At 44.1% G+C, this 27,543-nt stretch overlaps 1 protein-coding gene across 1 annotated transcript in view; it reads left to right on the plus strand.

Moving 5' to 3' along the window:
• The window catches only part of LOC309690959 (partitioning defective 3 homolog B-like), a 223,181-nt gene extending 204,187 nt beyond the window's left edge, over window positions 1–18,994 (plus strand). Inside the window, 3 exon segments of the mRNA XM_082508445.1 lie at window positions 15,046–15,255; window positions 15,884–16,027; window positions 16,148–18,994. Of these exon segments, the coding sequence (XP_082364571.1) occupies window positions 15,046–15,255; window positions 15,884–15,998 (325 nt within the window). The 3' untranslated portion in view covers window positions 15,999–16,027; window positions 16,148–18,994.
• The last annotated feature ends 8,549 nt before the right edge of the window (window positions 18,995–27,543 follow it).

The following is a 27,543-nucleotide window of genomic DNA, read 5'->3' on the forward strand; positions in this document are numbered from 1 at the left end:
TTCGTGGGGGGATGTTAGTCAGAGAAAGAGCGAGAGAGACGAGGTAAGCTAAGTGGAATGACAGAAGTTTAGAGCGTTTATAGTCGGGCTCCCACCCCTGTTAAAATACTGCAGGATGGCTATTTCACACCTCTTCTGTGTGTGTGTGTGTGTGTGTGTGTGTGTGTGTGTGTGTGTGGGTGTGTGTGGGTGATGACTTTGGCAGATGGAGGCGAGAACAGTGATGATAGTTTTGAGGTCTGGCTGTGGTATCTGAAAAAGCCTTGGGAAACTGGACACACACTCACTCACATACAGTACACCCCATCTCCGTTTGCACTCGCACACATGCGCCGTAATCCGTAAATACTGCGCCAATTTTACACGTACGCATCATGTTTGTAAGAGGCTGCGAGATACTTTTCATGGGAATGGCTCCAACAGTGTTCCAGCTTTCAGCGTGGTAACGATCCCAAGACCGTTTGACGGATTACTGCATCAGACGAACTACAGCGAGGACCTGGGGCTTTTGAGAAACCTTACAGTGACTCATGTGATAAAAATACATCTGGAAATTGGTCCAACCTGTTAAGTAAAGAATTGCTACATACATCTACATTTTTTTAAAGAAACATAAATGATCAGTTTCTAGTGTTTTGAGCAGATAAAGTAAAAAAACAGAAGCCCCAGCTGTTAATTAACCTGCTGTTTCTGGTCAGTTCCGTCACACATTGAAAAGCAGGGATTAAGAGTCACAGCAGGGTTTGGACATCGCAGCGCAGCCAACGTTATTGTGACTGTGTGCAGTGAAGTTGGCTGGGGCTCAAAGTGGCAGTTAGATGCAGTCTGTGTGTGATAAGACAGTGAATTACTGCAACGAAGCTGCACAATATTGCACGTGTTGCATCCAGCCAGGACCTCGTAGAGCTGAGATTCAGAAATTCCTCCAGAAATTGTGACGTAGTTGTTGCAGGACGGCAGCACAGGTGCTCAGATCCCTCGCTTTCATATGGGAGTAAAACCAGTTGAACCGAGTCACAGAGGCGCGTCGTAGACGAGACACGCTCATCGATGTTAACCTGGTTGTATGATTTGAATCTGAATCCTTCTCTAATCTGTGACCCGAGCAGTTGCCTTGTAATCAAAAGCGGCTGCTGCAACCACTCGCAATCAGTCACCGACTCCAAAAAGCCACCCGTTTTTCCAAGCTGCACGGAGTGGGTCTTCTTTTACCCTAGTGTGCCTGAGCCTTTATTCGTTTTTACCCGTCCCTCTTATATCCATGGACTACATCACTGTGTGTATGAGTTCAGCTGTGCTCGGTATACATTAGTTTGTCTTCATGCTGCAGTGACAGATAAATAAACTGTCCCTCGTGTCTCCTGCTGAGTGCAGAGTTGCACATGCACAGCAGTGTTGTCCTTTCCGTGCTCAGGTAGCGATTAGCTTTGCTGCAGGTAGGTGGCGCTATATAAATCAAGCGTGCAGTTGCTCTGGCAGACCCCAGCAGAGTACCAGCTTCTACTGTGGGATTAGAAAATATAAAGAAACCATAGACAAGCATTAGATTTTACACTGATTTCTACTGATTTATGTGTCATGTTGCTACATGCAGTTAGCTACACACAAGCTAAAGAGAGCCATATTATCACAGGCTTGTTGATCGGTCACTGATTATGGCTAATCAGTTGGCCTTTTACATTCGTGTGAATCACCCCTTGCTCTTCCAGGTCTCTCATGAAAGATTTCCAATATTGTATATTAAACCTCTCATATTTGAAGTCAACCTGAAAACGTTTCCCCTTTCAGAGGTTTAAGTCAGATAGAGGTGTGATTCTCTGCCTCTCCGTCTGCACTTCTTCCTCTGCTGTCACTTAACTTTAAAGATATTTCAGCGTCTAGAGAGGCCGAGATCATGTTTGGAAACTGCATCCTTGCTGCTGACCTTACGAAAACATATTATTTTGCAACTGTCCCAGAAATAGCTGACAGGCTGTGTGTATCTAATGTCTGCATTCCTGTATACCTGTGTGCATGTGTGGGTAGAGTCCAGAGAGCAGAGCGGCTGCTTATAAAGGTACTGTATGTGTGACTGAACATCAGTCAGCCGGAGCAATGAGTACATTATGTCAATGTGTGGGTGCGTGCGCTGTTAGACAGGATTTTGATGGCTCTAAAATTAAAACATGACCCAGCAGTGGATGATGTTTCCCTGCCTAAAGCGCAAACACTTTACCAAACAAGCTGTCAGCAAATGTCACTGCTTGAAATAGGAGGGGAGGCTGCTCGGGGTATTTTGTATATGTTGGTACTCCATAAAATTGTTCACTGTGATGATATTTACCAAAAGATAAACAGACTACAGCACTAATTAAACGTGCTTTTACTTCAAACGTGATCCATTCTCGGGCTGCTCAGATTCCTCAAGCCAAGCATTCGTTTATCTGACAACATGTGCTGTAACTAATGAGAGAAACTGAAACCTGCGCTGGAGCGGTCCTGTCGCTACCTAGAGAGCCATTCCTTTTAAGGAGCGTGGCCTAACCTCATGTATGTTTACTACTATGAGAAGTTCGCATAAAGGTGGCGCAAAGGGGGCTGTGATTGGTCAGTGCATTGTTAGCTGTACATGATTAGACACCAACCCGAGCATCAGGAAGGAAGAGACACAAAAACACTGACGCTGCCTTGCTTTTAAATCTTGTTTAAAATCAAATCAAATAGATACAACTGAACCTCGTAGGTTAGAATAACCCCAAAAAGTGAATCAAGAGATCACAGAGGCCACGTCAGGTTAGGCTTTCAAAATTCATACATGCTCAGCGACTTTGTGATGCAGTGTTTTAGCTGTTATTATGCTGAACCAGTCTAATGGCAAATGTTAATGTGTGTCGTATTTATTCCAGGATCTTCATCCAGTTCGTTTTAATCCTTCAGAAACTTGCAGCCCATTTAAACCAGCATGCATCTGACACTTAATGGTCTGTGCTTGATATTCACAAAATATCACCCTTAATTATCACATTTTTCCTTGAACAGTTGAGAGATTTGGAAAAGGGAAGGACCGAATAGTGTGTCCTTTCACTTAAAACTTTTCTCCTACTGCCATGTGCCTGAAATTTCCCCTCACCCCTTTCCCTTCTTCTTCTTCTTTTTCAACATTTCTTCCCATCTTACTTTTTCTCTGCACACTTATGTTAGTGAACCAAAGCACCATCTCTGTGCCGCTCACATGTAACGGCGTGAGAGTAAAACCAGAACGTCAGTCTCTGTGCGATTAGGACAAGTTTGTGGTTCAGTTTCTTTACTGTTGGAGACTGATTGAATGGAGTTGTGGCACCAGGTTGCCGTCCATTGACTGGTCACTGTCTAATTTATAGACAGAAAAACTGCCAAAACATAATAATAATGGATTGCCATCATGGCACCGGACACCGGTACCCATCCCTACTTACAATATAAAGCACCTTGAGGCGACTGTTGCTGTGATTTGATTTTCAGTGAAAGCGCCGTCTTCCAGCAACTACGTTTAAGTTTATGGAGGAATTTCTGAATGACTGACTGGACTATGTATGAATCTAAGTATATGTAGAGAGAAAAAGATTTGTGATTGGTGTGTTAGCACAAACCGATTGACCCTGATTGCCAAATGAACTCTATTCAGTCACAAACAGCAGAATTCTGTTTTATTTTATTTTGAATGCACTGAAGTCACTTTGAAGCCAGCAACAGACTGCGAGTCACAACACACAGACTTTAATGCAACCATTTCAAATGCAGTGATGCACAATAATGCACATAGTCGTCATAGCTTTGGCCCTGCTGCAGACTCCAGCCGACGTTTTCCCTCCTCTGACTCCACCAGGATAAAATAATATGGTGTTTTAAAAAATCACGTATATGCACTTGTGTATATATGAATATGTGTGTGTGTGTGTCAGCACCTCCTGTGTGTTTCAGTCTTTCCAAGGTCAGTAGATGGCTATCAGAGTTAGTGTATGGTGAGCATTAGCAGGTTGCATCCCTTCCATGAGTGGGCCACAGCTGACTCATCTGTATCTGCATTGCTCTGATTGCTCTCTATACTGGAAACAAAGAAAAATGAAGCAGAAAACGAACAATGGTTAATATACTTTACACAAAAGTCAAGTTGCCTATTAAAAATAATTAGATATAAGGGAACAGACCTTACTCGACGGTGTTTTCAGCCTGTAGTATTCAGATAAATCTGCATGTTTCTCCTCGCTCTTTCTAAAGATTCGTGTTTATAGTTCAGCTGTGCAGAAACCAGCCTTGACCCAGACGCCAAACGCTCTCCCCGATCTGTCCTCGTTATTGCTCTCATTAGATTAAAAGAACCAATCAGAATTGTTGTTCAGGTTACTACAGAGACCGTCACTTCCTCATTATAATGATAATTAGATAATTGGTAATTACAAAGCAGATGTTGTACTGTATCTTCCCACGTCTTTCAGCCGTTGTTCCTCGTTTCTTCCTCGTTCCTCCCTTCCACTTCTCATTTTTGTGTTTTCTGACGATGGGGTGAAAAGGACATTGTTGAATATCATTTCCCTCTCCCCAACAAGGAAATGAACGGGGAGTGTCTCTCACTTCTCTTTCTCTCTTTCTGTTTCCCCACCTCTCTTGAGGAGACCTCCCAACGAGGCCCAAGAGTTTCCCAGACCACTTTACAACTGCTGCATAATCCACTCCATTGTCCAGTTGTTTTTCTGTGTTTCTCTGGACTCATCGAGACGCCGCTTGTTTGTTAGCAATGCTGGGAATTCAAAGAAAGACCCTGCCTCTCATAGTGTGCCTCCCCTCCTTCCCCCTCCTGGAGTTTTTTTCTCTCGTGACCCCTTCTTGTTCCTAACTTGTAGCTTTCCTGACGTGGTCGCTGGTTGGTAAATGCTCTGGTTTTGACTGTAAAATGTTGGGTTATAACCCATAATGTGTTGCAGAACCAGCAGGTGGGTACGACATGAGTATGATGTGCTTTCATTTGTGTACACTTCTGGGGTGACGGAGGAAATATCCCGCTCGGGTCCCAGCTGGTGATGTTTAACAGATTTTGGGGTGTCCTGGGGTCGAGCTGAGGTTAAGTGATGCTGCGCTCGTCGAGTGAAGCTTTTCTTCAGAGTCCGCGTCTTATCTGAGCGAGGTAGCGTCTGTTCTGTGGAGTCAGAGTGTTTCTGCAGTGGTTAATCATTCATCTGTACATGAATATCATCAGCACATAAAGGCTTTCATATACATTATTATTTACTTCTGTGTTAACAAGAAGATGGACCGCACTTCATAAATTTTTACTGTTGCAGCTGTGAAATGTTAACATCTGGCAACAGTCTGCTGACCATCTGTCGGTCCTGCGCTGCTGGAGGAATTCTCCAGTTTCAAAGTGATGTTAGAAAGTTAAACGATCATTAAAAGTGTTTTCTTCTTCTCTGTTATTTTAACTGCAGCGTGCAGCATTTTGAGTCTGCGTGCGGTTTGAGCTCACGTGAAGTTCTGTGCATCTGAATCTCACATGACCGTACTCGTGTCTGTTCTGGGATCGTCGCCTTACGACTTTAAAACTGCTCTTCATGCTCCCCGTGGTCCTGCAACGGGCAAAATTCTTCAGCTTGAAACGATTACTTTGCTGAGGGAAACTCAAGATGGGAGATGAAGACAGTTTTGTTTTTCTGAATGGGAAACGGTGTTATCAGTAATGCATTTCATTATGTTTCAGCAAGTGAGCCACTATACTGGCTGTAAGTGGTTATATATACGATCCTGCTATAACTGAATGTCTTTACTTTGAGTGATTTTGGCTAGCGTAGACGGGCACGGCCGTTTCACTGCGAGTGTAATCAGTCTGTCTTTATGGCCGCTACACAGGTGAATATCAAAGAGCGTCCGCAGGCTCGGATCGCACCGTTTAACGTGACTTACGACTTCCAGCTCGGGCTCTCCACGCTCGGGCTGTCATTTCTTCTAATATTACAGCTTGTGAACATGTACATCGTTTCTGTAGGTACAGATGTACTGATGTGTGGTAAACAGATCTATTATCATACGTTTTCTGAAATTATTAATGTAAACATCAACAAATTATCACTCGTTTTAAAACTAGGTGCAGAAGTGTCGTTGTTTTTTAAAATATGCTAATAAAGAATCTGATGAAACTGTGACAAAGTATGAAACACATACATGTGTGTTTTCTGCTCAAACTTCTTAGAAAATCATCTGGAGCTTTTTACATCTACAGTAAGATGGTGTTTCTGTGGCACCTGCTTCACAACAAAACAGCCGAGCAGGAAACAGGATAAACCACCGATGAGTTTCATCCGAGTCCACACATCACGAGCGTTTCCGAGTCTGCAGAAGCTCCGAGTCCGAAAGAAAGCGGCCGATGACACGAGGTCTGTCTGCGAGCGTCAGGTGTGAATGACATCATCAGCCGGCTCCATCAGCTCGTCGCACATTTGACTTGTTGATCAGATTCCTCGTCGGAGGAGCCGCCTGCTGTAAATTGTCAGCCTCTTTCGTTCTTGGCTGCAGTTTTGTCGCTCCGTTTCCAAATGGCACGGCCGTATTATGATGGGATGCGAAACACCACTCCAAATCCCCATTGTTCTGCCCTCTCTGTGTTTCCGAGGCAACAGTCTCCTACCATCTGGAAGGCCCTCATCCCTCAGTTCCTCTCATTTTCATCTAATGGCTTTCTCCTCTGTCCTTTTCTCGTCTCATTTCTGTTTCTTTCGCTACTGTTTCTCTTTCTTTGCAAAGACATCTTTTTAAAAACTTTTTGTGCTCTAATTTGATCCCCCCTCTCCCTCCGTCTCTTTTTTCCTCATCCTTTTTTACTTTAAGTGCTTCAGTGTGTTACGGCACTCTTTCACTTGCTCCCTGCTAGCCCTCTTTTTAACCTGCTCTGGCCATTTCTTCTCATTTCATCTGCCTTTTTTATGCCCCCCCTTTTATCAGTTCAGCTAATGAGTACATTTCTTTATGCGCTATCTCACATTCGCAGTCACACGAGGCATATTTCCTAAATCTGTGTGCATACACACATGCACGGGGGAATGTAATCATGTTAGTTTCCTACACTGGCATGTAATTCATGCATGATTTACTGGAGGATTAATCACACTTGACAGAAATTTATTGGCAAAGACAGATCGTAGCCCCTGAAAGGTGCTTAGTTTCATTGAAACATGAAGAAGTGTGTGTGTGTGTGTGTGTGTGTGTGTGTGTGTGTGTGTGTGTGTGTGTGTGTGTGTGTGTGTGTGTGTGTGTGTGTGTGTGTGTGTGTGTGTGGGTCCCATTATTCTCTGCAGATGCTGACCTTCAGCATGCTGGCTCTCTGGAGGGCAGCACTTGTTTCTCCGCCTTAATTCTTTCTTTTTTCTCTTATTCCTAATCACTCCCTCCCCCTCTGCTCTCCTCTCTTACATTTCTTCTCCCCCCTTCTCATTTTCTGCCCCGTTCTTCTGTCCTTTCATGTTTTTTGTCTCAGCTTCATCCATCTGAAAGCCTCAGCCTCTCGTACTTGAAGCCAGCAACTTGTTTTCAACAGTTTTTAGATGTGAGGTCTTTTCTTGTTCTTTTTTAATTTCTTTTGTCTGCTGCTCGACTAAAACTTGGAAAACCTGCCTGTCCTTCATACCTCATTATTTAACAGTTAATGTCTCTCCCTCCCCCTTGCCTCCTGTTTCCTCCCTCCCTCTCCTGTCTGTTGTGGCCCTCTGTGTGCGTCTCTTTGTCTTGTGTTTACGTGGTTTCTTATCCTCTCTGCATTCATCTACCTTTCCTCTGTCCTTTGCTCTTTGCTTCTTCCTCTGCATACAGATGAACATGTGATTCCTCGGCGGTCTCCTCTCTGCCTGTAAACTGTCAGCTGGTACTCTTAATACAAATTTCACTCGAATGCAAGGTCCTCACAGGTTATGTGGAATTAGTAGGCAGGTCCTGAAACAAAATAAATCCTTTTCATCTTAGTTGATAAAACGGTCCCCGGTGAAAAAACGTCTTCTTTTTATTTATTTATTTTGCACGTTTTCAGCTCTTTTTTTCAACCTCTTGACTTAAATGTGTTCAGTATTTGCATTCAGCTGCCCTCCGACAACTTGGGTCACTAAACACGGCGACTCGTTCAAAGTGGAGTGCGATTACCTCGGGTGTTCGCATCATTTTCCTCTTTATGCACTGAAACGATGCAACATTTGAATACAAATGCTGGCGGTTGTTTTTGTAATAAGACTCGGCATAAATGATGAAAACACGGCACCAAGTCGAGCTTCGTCTTACTGCAGAAGAGTCTCCTCTGATGGGCGTAAACAGTCTAACACTGCTGCTGCCTTCATATCGTCTGTGTCGATATCTCCATATTAATGCTGATCTGTAGCCACAGGGTGGGGCTCATCATGTCAACCAACTTTAAGCTGGATGAGATTTTGCACAGCTAAACTCTCGTGCTCACCGTCAGCGCAGTGCTTAATTTAGTGTAGTGAGAAAATAACATCAACCAGGTGGATGTGCAGCTTCATGCAGACTTTTAACTCAGCTTACCTTTAATTCTAACAGCTGAGAGGACAGCTGCTCTGCTTAAAGCTGTCATAGAGTTGGTTTGTATTTACGCTACATCACATCTAGGAAGCAGATATGAAATAAGATGACTTTTTGACCTGCTGGTTTTATCTCAAACATGTGTTATAAAACATGTATGTGATGATTTTTAAGACTTTCTGTTTTAGAACAAAGCAGCTGGAAACACTTCAAAGTCATTTGTGGCTGTATGAAGTGTTTTGTCACTTCTGGGTAACCCACCGTTTATAAAACTGTCACTGACCAAGATTATTGTAGTTAACTTAAACTAAACCAGAAACTGAGGCTTTTTGGTTAACTACATTCATTTATTTATTTTAGTTAACTTAAATAAAAATAAAAGCTCAACTTTTGACAATCATGAAGTTTAACTAAAATCATTTGAATTCAAATAAAATAAAACTACAGAGGAAACTAGTCGTTTTAGCATCTGCTAGTTTGGTTACAATGTTACTGATGAGGACGAGACTGAGTCACTGCTTTTAAAAAGTTTTCAACATTTTGTAAAAGAAATAAAACTAATATGAGTTTTATTAAAACTAACTAGTTTAATAAAACTAAACTAAATCGAACATTTTCAAAAAAATAAAAACTGAAAGCAAAATGAAATCAAAACAACACAAAACTGTAGAAACTCTACAATCGGTAGATTAAAACTTACTAAAGATTTTGTGGGTTAGTGATTAGAATGATGTGATCAAGCTCACATGTGGCAGCTTTTAATACTTATCAGTGAAATCGCCTGAAAGCTTTTTGCTCTGTGTCACCCAGACGTGAACCAGCTGGCTGTTAGCTTTAGCAAATGGTGTCACACGTTCCAGTGTTATGTCTATGAACACGGTATGCCCCCTAATCCTGGTTCACAGTACCCTTGCTTAGCCTTTGACCCCATCTTCTAAGTGTTTGGTGGGAACTGATGGAGTGTCATGTGACTTCAAGAGGTCAGAGGTCAAGAGAGGTATAGGAGTCACCCTCAGACCAGCTCAGAGACGTTCACCGGCACAGCTGAACCAACAGCAGGGAAACATATTACGGTGTTACCGGCACAAGTCTCTGTCAGGCTCTCAGCGACTTACCTGCAGCAGTGCGGTTTGCTCACACAGCAGCTTCGTGTGGTCTTAGTCAAACAAAGATGTCTGCCAGTCGCTCTGGACGCTTCCTTCTTTTGCCTAAATATAGTTTAAAGTTTTTCACAGATTTCTCTGCAGCCCCACCACTGCACACAGTACACCCGGGACCGTATCAGCATCTCGGTGCCTCTGTTCCTGGAATAACTAACAATGCATGACAGAAACTCATGATTACATCTCAGGGCCCCACCACAGGTGAAATAATCGGCTTTTGAAGCACTCGTGTGCTTACGTATTTATGCCACAAATGTGTAAAAGCACTTGTTGAGCTAAGTGTGCGGTGACCTTTACTCCCTGTGGATCAGAGTGAGGGGAGGGGCACTGCCTATATGTAAAGGAAACAGAAACCTTAAAGGTTTCAGGATTATCAGGCAGTCAGAGCTTCAGCCGTCATTACGACAGGTGTAACTAACTTTGATTTATTTATAAAAGTTTATATAAGGATAAATATGTAAACACCAGCCTCACTGACTCCTCCCAGTCTCAAACTGGGGAGCTTTCATGTGTAAGGTGGATGTGCCATATTATTTGTTACGGTGAAAAGGCTCCACAGCCAGCACGGTCGCTCTGCAGCTACATTAGCCTTATAATGTAAATATGTAGCTGAGGAAATGCAGCTTTTGGCCTTACAAAGAAGAAGCAGCTGTATAACATGTTTGGGCCACGTTCCCTTCCCACTGGTGGGTAATATACACGTTTAATTCACAATATCTAAACATATTAAAACAGTTTTAAATATTAAATGTTAATTGGCAAAAATAAAACAACTCGAAATCATGTATCTTCCTCCATCGGTCCTCCGATAAACAGGCTTTACTGTCTTTCTCTTGCCTTCCTTAGATAATAAGATATTTCTCCGCCCTTCATTATTTTCCACTTAAGCTTTTATTGCCTCATTGTTTGGACGGCGGCGTCTGTGATTAAAGCTTCGTAATGAAGTATCGCATTAGGAAGATGAAACAAAGTTAAAGTTAGTTTAACTCCGGCAACATTAAACCACGGCAGCTCTGTTTTGCGCCGCGACTCACGAAATGACATTACGACAGCAGTCGCAGAACAATTTGAGCTATTAATCTGTTTTATTACCACACTGTCAAAATAGCACGACTCTCATTGACAAAGAATCTGACACTGTTAAATGCAATTTGAAAATATGAAGCGCTTTCCCGGCTTAAAATCTCAAATCACATTCAAGTGGATATCGACACGAAGTGAGGCTTTGGCTCTGTAAAGAATCATAAAGATATAACTGAATTAAAGCTTCGCTAGTTCATTTCCTCCACTTCTCCTTCGCTTACTTTAAATATTACTCTTCGCCTCCCCGCCCGCCTTTATTTATTTTTTACCTCAGCTTCCGTCTGCGACTCCTCGCGTCGAGCCGCTGCCGTTTGTGCTCCGGTGTTCGGTTATATTGAGGCCATCTATCTACGCGGTGGCTGTCATTGGCTCTCAGGAGTTTTTTAATGCGCTGTGACACAAAGCTGCATCTTGTCTCTGTTTTTAAAAGTTGCTGAGAGGCAGGCCTGCGTGATAGATGACTCTGTGCATGTGTGTGCAGCAGCCGAACAGCTGTGAGCAGCCCTTTTAGAAAGAGTCAGTGAAAGCGTGTGTTTATGAGAGAGCGGGGCAGGTGCAGATGACATATAACAAGTCCTTGTTTCCCCTGAAATCCATCAGAAATCTCTTAAATGCCAGGGAATTAGTAAGGATCACATTACTCCCAATTACTGTCAGACACGGAGAGAAATCCTTCCAATTATCCTTTTGAATATGTGACCCGTGTAACTGTGAGCGCGCTATCCACATAACAGCATTAAGGAAGTCATCTCTAAACAGGTGTTACATAGTTGAATTTCCCTTCAAACTGAGCGTTCAGCGGCTTCGCTGTTCTGCCTGGAATGTTTTCAATTCCTCGTTTTGGTTTGATGACTCTCTCAATTATGTTAAACTAGTTGTTGCATGAGCCAGGAAGCTGTTCTCATTCATTACATCTGTTTCTCTCATCTGTCTTTCTCTCACACACACACACACACACACACACACACACACACACACACACACAGACCACCAGCCCCTCGTTTGGTCTTAACTCTTCTCCAGCTGTGTGCCAATTTGCCTCCTCCAGAGTGCGTGGGGTTCGGGAGGGGGGTGATTAGGAGTTACGGGCTGTATTTAAACAGCGCGCCTTGTCCTCTTTCGTGTGTTGATGATAAATGTTCTCACTGTGTGCATGTCTACATAAGTGTTTTAGTTCTCATACTGGGTGTGTGTATGCATGCCAGTAACGGGTTCCATCCACATCGCTCCCTAATCCCCAGCTGCCGCGCGGTGCTGACTGGGTTCCTGGAGGGAGAATTCCAAACTTGCCACCGGATTTACAGTGGATTCTCTACAGATTACCACTGGATTTCTGCCCCGTTCCCAATATGGAAACTCTCATAACACACTGGGGATCACAATATTATTTTTCAAGTATTCATTAACTGGTAGCGAATGAATCTTTTATTCAAACGATGCTTTTTTCCTTTATTAAAGCACAAAGAGTGTGTGTGTGTTCAATGTTTTTAAATTTCATTTACAAAACCAATACAAGTAAACCTCAGAAATCCCCGCTCGTGGTTTCCAGTAGCTCCGTCTTCGACTGCTGGAGGAACAAAGGTTTGGAGTCGAGGCGTGAGATAGAAATGTGAGCAGTCAGTTCAGCTGCACAGAGCCATTCGAACCAGTGCGCATTCATAACTGGGACCACTGAGAAGCCACAGAGTTGGAATCAAAGTGTCGGTGGACAGAACAGTCGGGCGCACCGTGACCCTTTATCACTCGCGTGTCATCCAGACCGGCGGTCCCCCAACCCCCGGGCCACGGCCTGGTACCGGTCCATGGGTCGTTTGGCTCGGATGTGAAATTTGTGGTTTTCAGGGTTTTTATCCTTAACTCGGTTTCCCCGGGTCTTTCCCGTGTTGTAGTTGTTCGTCTTATTCTGAAAGAAATATTTCTGCGTTACCATAGCGACCCGAGAGGAGGATGTTACTCTCAGTGTTGTTGGTGCATTTCAGGACGCTGCTATTAAAGTTACACAATTACACAGTGAATTCATGTTTATTATTATATTTATAAAATCCCACCGTTTGTGTCTCGGTCCTATCATTTTATTTTGTTGTATTTATCCACGACATCTTAAAGGCCGGTCCGTGAAATATTGTCTGGGACCTCTGATCCAGACGACCTGCACTTTTTGTCATTTTAATTGTAACATAAAAAAATTCTTCTCGTCTATCAGGAAACGTTTGAATTTTCTCTCCAGACTGAAATGTGAAGCTGATTTTTCTGTCTGTGTTCAGACAGCGGTACCTTGATTACTCCATGATACTCCTACTTTTTTTTTTTTGCCGTGCATCGGCACTATTTGCGTAAACCCCGCACCCTCCACCTGTGCTTATTTACTCCATCTTTGTCTTATCACCTCTGCTCCTTTCTGCTTTATCTGATTTTCTCTCTGTGTGCAGGTTTGTTGCAAATAGAAGCTGATAGCTTCTGATAAAAAGTGACACTAAGTTCTCTAATTTGACAGCCTAAAATCTTCCCCCACCCAGCCCTAAATAAGAAAATACCCAGACTACAGTAAAGTGATCATGTAAGCGTGTTGATCACTCCTCATCATCTTAATCTTAGAGATGATGTCTTGTTTTCCAGCTCCTGTTTTGATCCTCATCTCTCGTCTTATCTCTGTTATTCATCTCCCGTACCTTCCTCTTAACTTTGCCCCCCTCCTTATCTCTCTCTTTCCTGCCCTCTTCACCCCCCCCATTACCTCTCCACCGCTCTTATCTCTGCCTCTGTGACATTATCATGTCCGGCGGCCAAACGCTAACTGACAGATGGGCTGACTGATACGGGGCACAGGTATACAGGCTCAGGGGTGAACGGCAAGCCCTGCAGCCTGGTGAACTGTAGTCATAAAGAGGGAGAGAGAGACACATGGAGTCAGACAGACATATGGAGTCAGACAGACACATGGACAGACGGCTAGAAGACGGACGTGAAAGAAAGAAGAGCAGACAAAACGGCTGCGGCCATTAAAAGCAGAGAAATCTGAGCCGTCCGGCTGAGACGCTGACCCGGAGCAACGTACGGCGAAGAAGACAGGTGTGTGTGTGTGTGTGTGTGTGTGTGTGTGTGTGTGTGTGTGTGTGTGTGTGTGTGTGTGTGTGTGTGCTGAAACACACATAAACATGCTAACCATGGAGTCGGGAGGGGCAGAAGATGACATCCCAAACATGAAGGGCATGCAGTTAGTTAGACACTTCCCACTGCTGACCACCCATCCTGACACACACACACACACAGCATCAGCATAGAGACCACCATCTGACTCAGTGAGATATATATTTATATGATAAACATGAATACATCATGGATGTCCTGCAGTAGATGGAGAGATGCGTGCAGACAAATGAAAGAGACAGAAAGACGGAGAGATAAAATCTAATACCTCGTAATGTTTGCTATGTGGACAACATGTGTTTGTGTACTCGCTTTCCCCGGCACAGGACATCGATATCTGTTCACGGGACGCGGCTGGGTTACCACAGCTGTGCGTGTGTCTTCGCTTGCGTTAACTGAGCCCTAGCCTACTTAAAACTGTCACGTGTCACTTATATTCTGTTGCTATGTGATGTTTGGCCGGGATGAGCCGCGAGCTGAGCGCGTGCTTCGCCCTCTCTCTTCTCTGTCGCCTGCAACAAATTGTTTTCAGCAGGTTTTCCTGAATATTTCAGATTCAGTGCGGTAGCTGATGGTAGGCTCTTTGCTAAGGTACGTGAAGGGAGCATCACTCTGACGGCGCTGTGCCAGCGGTTGGTTGATTATTTGTTTTATTGTGAAGGCGCTGGGGCAGAGCGGGAGGTTAACGCTGCGTCTGTGCTCGGGTCTCGTGTTTATTCCTCTGATTATCTTTCATAACACTGTCTGTTCTCTTTGTTCGTGTATTTGTGTTGATTTTACACGAAAACAGCAACAAATGGTCAGGGCTCTTCTTCTGCCACGGCCATCGGAGTCACACAGCAGTGAACTCTGAGCCAACTCCTCCTGTGTTTGGCCGGGTCCGGTTCATTGAGCGACTTCTCAGCAGTTGGAAAAAAGGACGCTTCGTACTATAAACAAGCTCAGTCGTGGAGTTTTCCCCAGAACAAGTTTTTGAACCGTCCAGCCACTGGCTGTGTCTGCCTGATGACTGACTGGTTAAGGATGCAACGTTACCAATGGCAACATCCGGCGGTTTCTTTGCTTCAGTCTGATTGTGCTCTCAAATTTCTTTCTCTTAAATGCATAAAATTCTCTTTTCCAGACGAGGTCCGTTAGATGCAGCTGACTACCCCATGCAGCCATGGTCAGGTCCCTACCCCGGGCCTCCACACGCCCAGCAGGGATACCCCCAGGCACCATCCTATCCCACCTCCCAGTCTGCCCCATCTTACCCCAACTACCCACCTGGTCAGCCATACCCACGGCAAGGAGACCCTCGAGGCATCGACCCTGGCTACTACCCCCACCCTAGGTAATTATACGCAGGAAAGTACCCTCATACCAAGATCTGCATGTGTACTGTACGTACCGCTATGATGCTGTTGTGCTGGTTTTGTGATTCCAGTGCAGCGTACCTGGACGAGGGGGCGGAGCTCTAGATTATGAGCTGTTGCCTGCTAAACTAAAACTAGAGCTCAGACTTCTCAGGCTGCCTGTTAGTCCAAATAGCCACAAAGAAAGCCAAATTATTTGACAGATAACCACATTAAAGACACCAACAGCCTTCAGTAGACGGCTGCTAGCTACAGCTGCCTCCATCGGCATCCACCGGTCACTCAAAGCAGCTACGCCCTTAAACTTAAGCCTTAATACGTTTAAACAAAACATCACCTGCACACCTGTCAGGGAAATTAGCCAGAGAGGCCCAAACCTTTATTAGTGTGACTGACGTCCGTGCACAGCCTCAAGTGGCCGATCGCGGGAACTGCAGTTTTGGGGTTCAGCACCGATCATATTGCAGATTTGATCATCGTTCAGCTTACTGCCTCTCATCTTCATCTTCGTCTCTCTTTTTAAGTATGTCTTCCCTCTCGTCTGACTCTTCCTTCTTTTCCATGTCGGAGTATTTTGCTGTTCTTTGATCCAAGGTTGTTCTCTAGCTCTCAGCAGAGAGGGCCCCTGCGGCAGGATGTGCCCCCATCTCCCACCCCGCCTCTTCGGGGACTGCGGTACGACACGATGACACGTGGAACTGGGGGTGGGGGTTACAGGTAGGGCCGATTTGTGGATGGAGACCATTTCAGGTAAATGCTGAGCTCTAAAATGCTTCTTCCTGCATAAATAATGAATAAAATTCTGCCGCTGTACTCGAGCAATCCGGCACAGCCCTCTGTAACTTTAAGAATATGTTTGATTGGATACAGGCACCGGTGGGAGCTCGGTACAGACCAGCGTGGCTTTACTCAGGAGGGAGGAGGACAGCAACAGCAAACAAACCCAAAGCAGAAGACGGCGTGACTGCAGCTGTGCAGACACATCGAGTCCTGACATGACAATAAGCACAAAGTCACGTCTTCATAGACGCAGTTTTCCTGCGTTCAGCTCTCCACTGAAGCAGAGTTAAAACCTCATAATGCGATGATCCGAATCCCCGTCAGTATCAAACCGTGTGTGTGCTGGTAGGAGTGTACGGTAAGGTAAAGGAGGTTAATTACAGAGTAGAGGATGCGTAATGTCTTGTTGTTTGAAGTCATTTAAATTGCTTTGAATCTTCGGAGAGTTTAAAATGAGCATGTTTTTACTTTTCACTGTACTCTGATTAAGTTGTCTCTTGTAAGAATCTGTCAGGGCTGCAGAGGTAATTGGATCCATTTAAATTAAGCTCACATTCACAGCCGCTGCTGCAGCAGGATAAAGGACAATATCCACGAATGCAAGCTAAAGTAACGCACTAACACTGACTGTAGATGCAGGTTCATGCAGATATGAATAACTCTTTATTATGTTTGTGTAATGAAACCGTATTTATTCTCGAGATCCGACCGTTCATGTGGGCAAAGATGGGACTGCAGCGCCTCTGCTCTTCCAAAACATTCCTCCTTTCCTCTCTTAGTAATGGCTGCACATTACAGCGCTCCAATCAGCACTCTGGAACGCTTTATTCCTCCAGATAAACAAAAACACTCGTTTAGAGGCCGGCCGATGTCTGAAGTGACCAATCAGGGATCATGCCACTAATACCAGCAGATTTCATCCTCATGAGTAATCTGATCATATCCTGTGTTATCAAAAAGAGTTATTGATACGTGTGAATCACACTGAGCAGCACTATACGAATGATCTGTCCTCGCTGTTCGGTGCAGGACGAGGCGGAGCCCACGTCTGCTCCGTGGTTCGCTCCACGTTTGTTTGACCCTGTTGCTGCGTTTCGAAGCAGCTTAAGAAGTACGAAATATCTTATTTTAGCAGAACTGGAAATTATCTATGGATGGTCGCTTTATTTAAAAAGACCTCCACGTGAATGTATGATGAGCTTACGTTTTACAGACACGTCCACCTGTGTGGAGTGATTTGATTTTCCGACATCCTGCAAGAAGCTCCGGAAAAGGCAGGATGACAATAACACAGTCGGGGTAATCAAGGTAACCAGGTGTTCCACAGGTGGAGCTGTTTTCATTCTGCCTTCTTTTAAAGCGTCTCTGATGTGTTGGAGCTGTTTGAGCTGCTTTTCCACCCCGCCGAGTAAACCGGACAGAGAGGATTTTCTTTTTTGGGCAGCTTTTTGCAGAGCGGGGATAGAGGTCGCTTTCACTGTTACTCTGCACCGTGCGCTCTGCTTTGGATTTGAAGGACGGTTCAGTGACCCGACGGTGTAGGCATCACTGCTCGAACATGAAGTGAGCTTCAGAGTGCTGTCAGTGCCGCACCATAATGCAGATCCATTTTGCCACTTAGCAAAAGTTAAGTGTGACTAAGAGTTAAAGCCTTGCATAACATCTGTGTTTCACACCACAAAGCTCAGCAGTATTACTTTCAATGGAGATTAAATGTCTAAAATGACATCTCGGTATCGGGCGGACTGCGGTTCTCTCAGTGTGGCCGAGGCTGGAGGTCCGCCAACCTGAATGTTGAGATTAATGCAAAAGAATGTAACATGTAGATTTTATCAGAAAGGTTTTTGTGTATCAAGAGTTGGATAAAGGGAGGTTAAGGAAAGGTAGAGAAAGATGTGAGAACAGGTAGAAAAGAAAAAGAGGGAAATAAAGAGAGAAATGTCAGGGATGTGTAATATTTCAGAATAAATATGAAAAGGAAACGGTTGAAGAAATGGTCCGAGAGGTAAATGCAGTGCAATTTGTGCAGCATTAGTTGTGCTGTAGGAGTGAATGTAGTGACTTTGTGAAGTTTTCATAATTATTTCTCCTTTTGTGTTGTCACATTTCACCAGTGTGAAAACCAGACTTGCAAATCAAGTAATAAAGCACATTTTCAGAGACTGGTGAACAAATCACCTGCCGGGTTTAGAGCAGAAACACTGAAACAACTCGCGTCCCCTCAGATCGCTTTCTCCTCGCTGATGATGATGATGTTACAGAGTGAGCAGCACCTGAGAAAATGATCCTTCTGAGAACATGTGAAGGATTTTCATGCCAAACATGTCAGGAGTCTCCCCGCTGTGTGTACCTGGATGCTGGGTCAGCGCCTGGAGAAGCTTTTAAACAGTATTTGAAAAACGTGACGCGTTGCATGAAGGCGTATCTGTTTCAATACACAGTTTTCACGTATGTAACTCTTCACAAGCATTTATTTTTACGTTTCTCTTTTTAATGCTAGTTGATGATGTTGAATCGGACCAGAGCCACGGGATGTTTGGCTTTCGTTGCCACGGGTACGCTGCAGAGCTTCGATCGCTTTTTTCCTCCTCGTGTCGCTTAAACTGCACGAGCAGTTTTAAACTCTGCGCAGCGTGGCTGACGCGTCGAGCATCCTGCAGGGCTCTTTGGTCTTTAGCAAGTTGCACAAGTTGAAGGTACTCGCTAGAATCTTCTGTACGAAGGGTTTCTGCTACTCCTGCTTCTCCTTTTAAAGAGATGTAGAAGGAACCAACTAATAACCTCTGTTACCTAGAAGTATAACATGCTTTATCACAACGCTCGAATATACGAAAAAGTCAAATTTCATTTTATAATGTAACAATTCTGTCATTGTTTTCCAACTTTTTTATATTTTGTATATAACTTTTTGCATTAAAGTGTTAATTTTTAAACACATCTGGTCAACGACGTCATACTTTACTTCTCTTTAAGACTCAATGCATGCCGAGCACATCTGCTGAGGTTAATTAAATATGAGTCAGGAGAAATTATTTCCCTCGTGTTCCCCGTACCCTGCAAGGTGAATCATTAACATTGCCAACCCAATTTAGTCCATCGTTTAAGCAGCTGATAAATTGTACTTTTGTGATAAGAGATAGATGGCCACAAATTAATGTAAGACTAATTATCAATTAGAAAAGGGAGATAAGGAGCGCTGATTACTGTGCAAAGTTTTCCTAGTTTTTCTGGCGTGTTGCCGGCGCGCTGCTAGGTCACTTCCCTCGGCTTAATAAGTATTTAGTGGCCGTGGGTAGCGTAAGGGGTTTTTTATTTGTCAGACACTATAGGTGCTGGACTGTGGCTCAGAGAAGTTGGCAGTAATGAGACACAGAGGCCAAGGAAGCGTTTTATCAGGCAGGGCGTAATTAGAATATCCCAGACCTGTTGGCCAATGGGGAGAGAGCGAAGGGAAGTAATTAAATTCTCTTGAGTCACTGCCAAGGTTCAGTATGGATCTGCAGAGTGTGTGTGTGTGTGTGTGTGTCCAATACTCTGTGTCTGTGCTGGTGTTTTGTTTTCATGCATGTTAGAACTCGGATTAGTTTACCAGATTAATTGCAGTGCACCTCTGGACTCTCGTCAGCGCCCGGATCAAACGTGTCGCTGAAGTTAAGCAAAAGTGAGTCAGCGTTACACCGCAGTGACGGATACACCCACAGGACGGTCTCTTCCGTGGGATCGTTCCCTCTATTTTGACTCGCATCAGTCTGATGTTTGAAGATGTCAAATAAAATGTAACAAGCCTGTTCTGAGGACGTGAGGAGTAGAAAGCACCTGAAAATTCTGCTCAGGTACAGTAATTTGTTCTTTGTTGTTTCCCACCTCCAAGCAACAAAATCAACGGCGTCCTGGTGACGATGATCTGGCTGAGCAGGTCATTGGACACAAGCTGAGCAGCTGGAAATTAGTACAAGACCAAAGTTTCAGTTTCTAACAGAACTGATCGTCTGATTCAGCTTAAATATGTAAAATGCAGGAGGAGCTGGTGTACTCAGTACATCAGAAGTGTATGATGTATGGGTGAAAGCAGAGTCTGACTCAGCAGTGCTTCCTAATCCAGCGCAGCTCCAAACACACTCGCCTGTTAGCCAGAGGCAGGAAGTATTGACCCTCTCAGGTCTGTGAGCTTCACCTCATATTTATTTTTCTGACAGTTTTTTTACTTTTACTCTCTTTTCAACAGAAATATCTGTTCGCTGCTTCTTTCGTTTCTTCATTCTGCTTCTCCCTTCAGGGCAGGGGTGTCAAACATAAGGTCCGGGGGCCAGAATCGCCCCGTCAAAGACGCCAACCTGGCCCACTGGACTAGTTTGGAGAGCGTGAAGGAAAAGATAAATGTTGGAAATGTAACGGTGTTTTTATAAATGTTGCAGCTTTTGATGTTAAAGACTTCCACAGCAACGTTTCACACTAAGTGATAGTTAACAAAAACTTTGTTTTATACTTAATGACAGTCTGGGCTTTTTGGCCAAGTCGTGCTGACAGATCCTGAAAAACTGAGACTGCTGAAATGGCGTTTCTTTTTTCATACATTAAAATTAAATGTGTAGTTAAACTTCTTTACACTCACAGAAAGAGTGAGTTTCATTGATCCAGCCCACTAAAGTTCAGAGTGGGCTGAGTCTGGCATACGTGCCATCTCCTGGTGTGTCGATTATCAGAGCTAGTTACGTGTGACTGATGTGAAAGATATGAGTTAGTTTTGCACAAAAATAGCTGTTAGAAATGTTCAAAGAGCTACTTTATACTTTAAGTACATTTCACAGCGTGTACTTTTACACTTTTACTTGAGTAAAGAAGTTGAAGGAGTACTTCAGCTTTTACCAGATGGGTGAGTACAACAGCTGAATATGTCAACAGAAGTATCAGTACTCCTGCTTCAGTGAAGTACCGCCGCCTCTCTTTAAGCACTAATAATGATGTTTTTATTAATTTAGCTGGAAAAACTGGACATGAATCAAACCCACATTCAGGAAAGTGCAGTACTGAACCAGGACCAACAGACTGACCGCAGTAACCTGGTCTGCAGTGAACAGCGATGTGTGAGACTTTACAACCCCCGGGCCACACCCGGTACTGGTCCGTGAGTCGTTTGGTACCAGACCGGGTGTGAAATTTATGGTTTTCATCATTTTTATCATTATTTTTTTTATGGTTTTTATCGTTAACGCTGTTTCCCTGGGTCTTTTCCCGTGTGTTAGGAATAAATCTTCCTTTTTTGGTACCGGTACTGGTTTTATTCAATTCAATTCAATTTTATTTATATAGCGCCAAAACACAACAACAGTCACCTCAAGGTGCTTTATATTGTACAATAATACATACAGAGAAAAACCCAACAATCATATGAGCAAGCACTTTGGCAACAGTGGGAAGGAAAAGCTCCCTTTTAACAGGAAGAAACAGGCTCAGGGAGGGGCGTGGCCATCTGCTGTGATTGGTTGGGGTAAGAGAAGGAAGACAGGATAAAGACATGATGTGGAAGAGAGACAGAGGTTAATAACAGATATGATTCAGTGCAGAGAGGTCTGTTAATACATAGTGAGTGAAGAAGAAACACCCAGTGCATCATGGGAATCCCCCGGCAGCCTACGTCTATTGCAGCATAACTAAGGGAGGATTCAGGGTCACCTGGTCCAGCCCTAACTATATGCTTCAGCAAAAAGGAAAGTTTGAAGCCTAATCTTGAAAGTAGAGATAGTGTCTGTCTCCTGAATCCAAACTGGAAGCTGGTTCCACAGAAGAGGGGCCTGAAAACTGAAGGCTCTGCCTCCCATTCTACTTTTAAATACTCTAGGAACAACAAGTAGGCCTGCAGAGCGAGAGCGAAGTGCTCTAATAGGGTGATATGGTACTACAAGGTCATTAGGATAAGACAGGGCCTGATTATTTAAGACCTTGTATGTGAGGAGCAGGATTTTGAATTCTGGATTTAACAGGAAGCCAAAACAGGAGAAATCTGCTCTCTTATTTCTAATTTTAGAGATGTTGCACAAATGGAAGAAAGCAGTCCTACACATTTGTTTAACATGTGCATTTTTATTATTTTTCCGCGAGACCTTAAATATTGTCCCCAAAAAATGTTGGGGACCGCTGTGTTAGAGTACTCAGATTACTTTTTCATTGTAATAAATGTGTTTTACAATCCAAGTAATCGGTTATTCATTTTTCTAATAAGCGTTCTGTTACTGTTAGTTTCCTGCTCCTTTCCTTCTAACAAAGGGACAAAAGTGAAGTCCCTAATGCTTACAGCGTTGCTGCCCATGCAGATGCATCCTGCAAAGTGGAAGGTATCTAATCCTGCAGCTGCGTGGCGAGTGGACGCCCTTCACAATGACATATTTACGTAGAGCTTCCCTTTACACGCAGAAGAAACATCCAACATGTCGGCGAGTTATGAAGATGTATTTTTGGGAACACAAAGGTAACTGATGAGTTTCCTCTGGGAGCGATACTGGGACAATAAGGATTCCTTTCTAATGCAGTAATCTTCAAAAGTTACAAGTTATTTTCAAAAATCATGAGACTGACACCGGAGGGAGCGGGTGGGTGGGGCACGTCAATCAACAGGTAGCAATTTCAACCCTGAGATGGACGGACTACAACAGCTGATCAAGAACGGGAATCTGAGGCTCGAGGTCGCCCACACCGGGCAGTCAGACGTAGCCTGGCGTCCCGAGTCCTCCGGCTGACCCGGTGGAAGCGTCGCTGTCATGTGCTGATGGTTTTTGTGGCTGTCGCTGTGTTTGAGAGGCCGTCAGCCAGCCTGGTCGACTCGCTGACTGACTGCCAAACAGTCACTGACTGACTGGGTGTGTAATTCCTCCTTCCCAGTGCAGGTCTGGCATGCTGTAATTATTAGCAGTTATTATTAGTAGTTTTAATCAGCACTGTAAACCATTGTAATTAGGATTTCCTATTATGAGTGGTTGCCAGTTTGTGGACGTGTGAGTGTGTGTGTCTGCTTGGCAAGGTATTGTTCAGTCATAGCTATTATTGGTGCCCTGGCAGCTGCTTTTTGTTCTCTTGACTTGTGATTGTTCTTCGTGTACACACTGTATTTGAAGGGCTTCCTTGGAGCTGCCAACCCCCGAAAACCCTCATTAATTACTGCCAGCTAGCAGCCCTGTTTTCCCAATAATCATATACGACATGCACAGATCCTATCAGGAGTTCATGCACATTTAGCACCCCGCTCGTGTTCTTTGGATCGCTGGTGAGTTTGAACTTGAGTTCAACTTGGACCCAAACTGTTTGTGCACTTTGACTCTGTAGAAATCAGCACTGATATGCAGAAGTGATACACATGGCCAAGTGTCAGTTTTCCACCATGTCATCAGATTTCATAATCCCATTCAGCACTTTGTGGTCACTGCAGAAAAATATAAGAACTACTGTGCGCTGGGTCGGGTTGTTGGGAGAGATTATGAGCTCTGACCGAAACAACCGAGCGCAGCTGGAAAAATCCAGGCTTTAAAGACGGATTAGTGCCGTCTCTGTTTTTAAAGTGAAAATGGGCTTGGAGAAACAAACGCTTACAGCACAGCGTGTCTAAATATTTAAGTATATGACATTCCTGTGCATTATCCACTGGCAGCCTTTTCTGTGGTACGGTCAGCTCCTGTCAGAGAACCTAAATGTGTTGATGTGAACCTCTTTTTAAAGATGCCGCCTTCACACCAGCTCACCGTTTACAACAAACTTTTTGAGGCTTGAAAAAAAATTTAAAAGATCAACATATTATATAACAACAAATCAGATGACTCCAGGTGACACCCCATTGGCAGGCACTTGGTGAGAGTGAGAAGGAAAAACTCCCTTTCAACAGGAAAGACCTCTGAGAAGCAGGCTCAGGGAGGGGGCGGGGCCATCTGCTGCGACCTGTCGGAGGTGAGGCGAGAGAGAAACGATTGAGAGAGCTTAGCTTTAAAGGAAGCCCACTCGTACACAGAATTCAGAGTAAAGGAGAGAGAAGATAAAGTGTGACGACACGCTGCAGTGGTGTGTAAACATATGGAGAGTGAAGGGCTCAGTGTATCACAAGAAGTCAGGGTCACCTGGTCCAGCCCGAACTATGTGGAGCAGGATTTTGAATTCTGGATTTAACAGGAAGCCAATACAGGAGAAATCTGCTCTCTTTCTAGTCCCTGTCAGGACTCTTGCTGCAGCATTTTGGATAAACTGAAGTTCCTTTTAGAGAACTTACAATAATAACTGGCAATTAGCTTTAAAGGAAGCCCACTCGTACACAGAATTCAGAGAAAAGGAGAGAGAAGATATTATTGCATTTACTGCCCCTCAGAAGCACAGTGACTGTGACCAATCAGAAGACACCGTGCTTTGATGAAGGGGCCTTAAACAGACAGAAGCTAGAGCAGCAAAGAGGATCGTGTGGTAATGTGTAGGAAATCTGTTTATATCAGATGAATCCTTTGAAATGCAGACAGCACTTAATGGTGAGAACCAGTGAGAGAGCAGAGGTGAAGCACTGGTTACAGTAAATCCTGTTTTCTGTGTGTGAGCTCTAAGATTCACATCCCGCAGGGTCATGGCCTCTGCATTAAGAGCACAGTGTCTCCTATTAAGTGTGTAAAAAATTACATTTCCTTTGTCCCCTGTGCACACTGATGACTTGTGGTAAACTCCACAGCAGCTGTTTCCCCTCTTCCCGTCGCCCACTCCGTCTCCACCCCTCTCACACACACACACTCACAGTGGTAACCTTGAGGCATGTTGCCAGCCCACACACTCTGTCTTTCTTGCGGGTCCTTCGAGCCGCTGAGACATGGTGACAGGCGTGTCTTTGTTCCACGTTCTGATGCTGCTGGTCAGACCGACCTTATGAACCAATGAAAAAGTGACGTATGTGCAGTGCTCAGTGTTTAACCCGTCATCAGCTTTACTCTATAACGGTTTCATTTACTGCAGTAATTCTTTGCATAACTTTTGCAGCAGTAAATATTCTGGAGAGAAAGTAACGCAGGAAAAATCTATAAAGTTATACTGCAAAGCTCGCTCTCTGTTCCCTCTCTGCAATCACACACACAAATATTGTCAGCTTATAATGATATAACTGAAAATCATGCTGCTGTTTGCACTGTTTGATGGTTTCTGTCTTATTCCTCCCAGCCTGGCTTTTAAAAAATTACCCCTGACCTCCCACAGACAACAGTCCCTGTAGTCATTCAGGTTCGACCTGTGGGCACATTTGAAACATTTTTAAGGTGAAGCGGCCTCTAGCAGGTGTCATCACCTTTAGACGGCCGAACCTCTGGCACCGTGTTTTCCTAGAGTGAAAAACAACGAGCAGCGTCCTCTGCAGCCACACTTCATGTTGTATATTTTATCTTTGATGTTTTTCCGTGCTTCTTCCATTCACAATGAACTCTCATTTCATCCCCTCCCTCCCTCCCTCCCTCCCTCCGGCTCTCGTGTCAGTCAGTGTTACACTGCTGCACAGGTGATGCACGTTTGCAGTGGCTGAAAACTCCTCTCTGCAGGGAGGCACCTCTGCAAACCGACACAGCAGCATAAGTTAAGCATTAGTCGCCACATATGAAAAAGCCCAACTTTATAGCAAGTTCAGCTTTCTACAGATAATTTAGAGCTTCATACGAGCTCCATAGGGGCTCCGCTACATTTCATCCCAGCTGAACACAGTCACTGAAGCAGGCCTCTCTGTGTTTAAGTGTGTTGTTTTTGCTGTGTGGTGAATCATACTAACTCTGTGGTTTCTGATTTTTCCACCACTTCAAACTAAACACCAGCGATTATGTTGATATTTTAAGCAGAAAGGCTCCCGTGTGTCAGTCCAGCAACACTCACAGACTTCGTTTACATCAACAACAAAAACCTAGATGATTAATAAGGAGCTGGGAGATTTGTTGCTGTAATATCATTGAATAGCATTTGAGTTGTATCCGTATGAAGGCCTCAGTCTGTCTGCATGGAGGTGAAATGAGATTCGCCTCACTTTGTTTTCGCTCTTTTTATCTTCACACTGCATCACGCTTTAAACGTCGCTTATTTTAATCACTCGTGCATCTTCTAACGCTCGCTGTCATTATTTAAAGAGGTGTAAAGTGGAGCTGTTATTATGATCCAGTTGTTAAACGGAAAAATGGCTTAATTTTCCATTAAAGCTGCTGTTTTACCGCAGAGCTTGCAGTGGAGTCTGACTCCGTGGTCACGGCAGTTTCAGCGCACAAGCTAATGTGAAATTTCAATTAGAGAAAGAAAATCTGTAATTGTGAAGCTGTCACTCAGCGGCCGCGACAGCGCTGCCATTGTTTTATCTGACAATTTGGTTTATACCTGAATAATATTTCATTTTGTAAAATAATTATAGCAGAAAAAGCGAGAAAGAAAAGCACAACAGCTCTGAGCTGACCAACCTCCCTAATTACACAAGTGACCAGTCAACTCATTTTTATTTATTGCCAACACATTAAAACAACAGACTTTGACCCGAGCCCTTAACACGCAGGCAAGAATTACTGTGGCACAAACCGAAAAGTCACACACAAAAACACAAAATGAAAACAGTGGAAAATGATAATAATAAATTCAAAATTCCTTTGATTTCTGATTCAACACCTGACGTGTCAAATAAAACCCTCGTTTCATTCAAACAAAGACTTCCTTCTTCCCAGCAACACAGGTCAGGTGACTTATATAATCTGCTCAGTGAGTTTAGGGTCTCCTCTGGGGTCTCCTCCCAGTTGAGTATTCCTGGAAAACCTCCAAAGGAATGTGCCCAGGAGGCATACTAACCAGAGGCCTGAACCACCTCGGCTGGCTGACCTTCCTTCGACATGAAGGAGCAGTGAATCCGCTCCAGGATCTCTCCAAACTCCTCCTACGAAGGAAACTCAGTTCAGCCTCTTGTATTCGTGAGCGTACTCTTTCTAACCAGAGCTCATGACCGTAGATGGGCTGCTAACGCTCTGTTCACCACGATAGCTCAGCCTCTCTCCTCCAATCCAGAGGAAGCACATGCCAAGTGTATGATGTCACCTCTCTAATAAATGCATTAAATACCAAGAATATGTTATGATAATAACCAGTGTTAGGTGCACTGCAGCTGAAAGCACTGCTAAAAATTTTAAGGAGCAGAGATATGAACTTCCATTTATTCATTTTCCTCTGCTTATCCAATTCAGGATTATGCGGAAGCTGGAATATATCCCAGCTGCCAGAGGGCGAGGGTCCACCGTGGACACATGTGTCACAGACAACCATTCCCACTCACAGGCACACCTGTGGGCAGTTTCGACCCACCACTAACCTAACCCCACTAACTGCATGTCTTCAGACACAGGGGGAGATCACGCTGCCTCACAGTGGCCTTGGTGGAGTCAAACCCAGGACTTGTAGTAGAAACAAGTGCATCCTCTCTGTCCAAGCATCTGCACAGACACAGAGCTAGCAGCAAAGAGTCCTTC

The sequence above is a fragment of the Aulonocara stuartgranti genome (genome assembly GCF_965226115.1).
Source record: "Aulonocara stuartgranti genome assembly, chromosome: 16".
In the NCBI taxonomy this organism is placed as follows: domain Eukaryota; kingdom Metazoa; phylum Chordata; class Actinopteri; order Cichliformes; family Cichlidae; genus Aulonocara; species Aulonocara stuartgranti.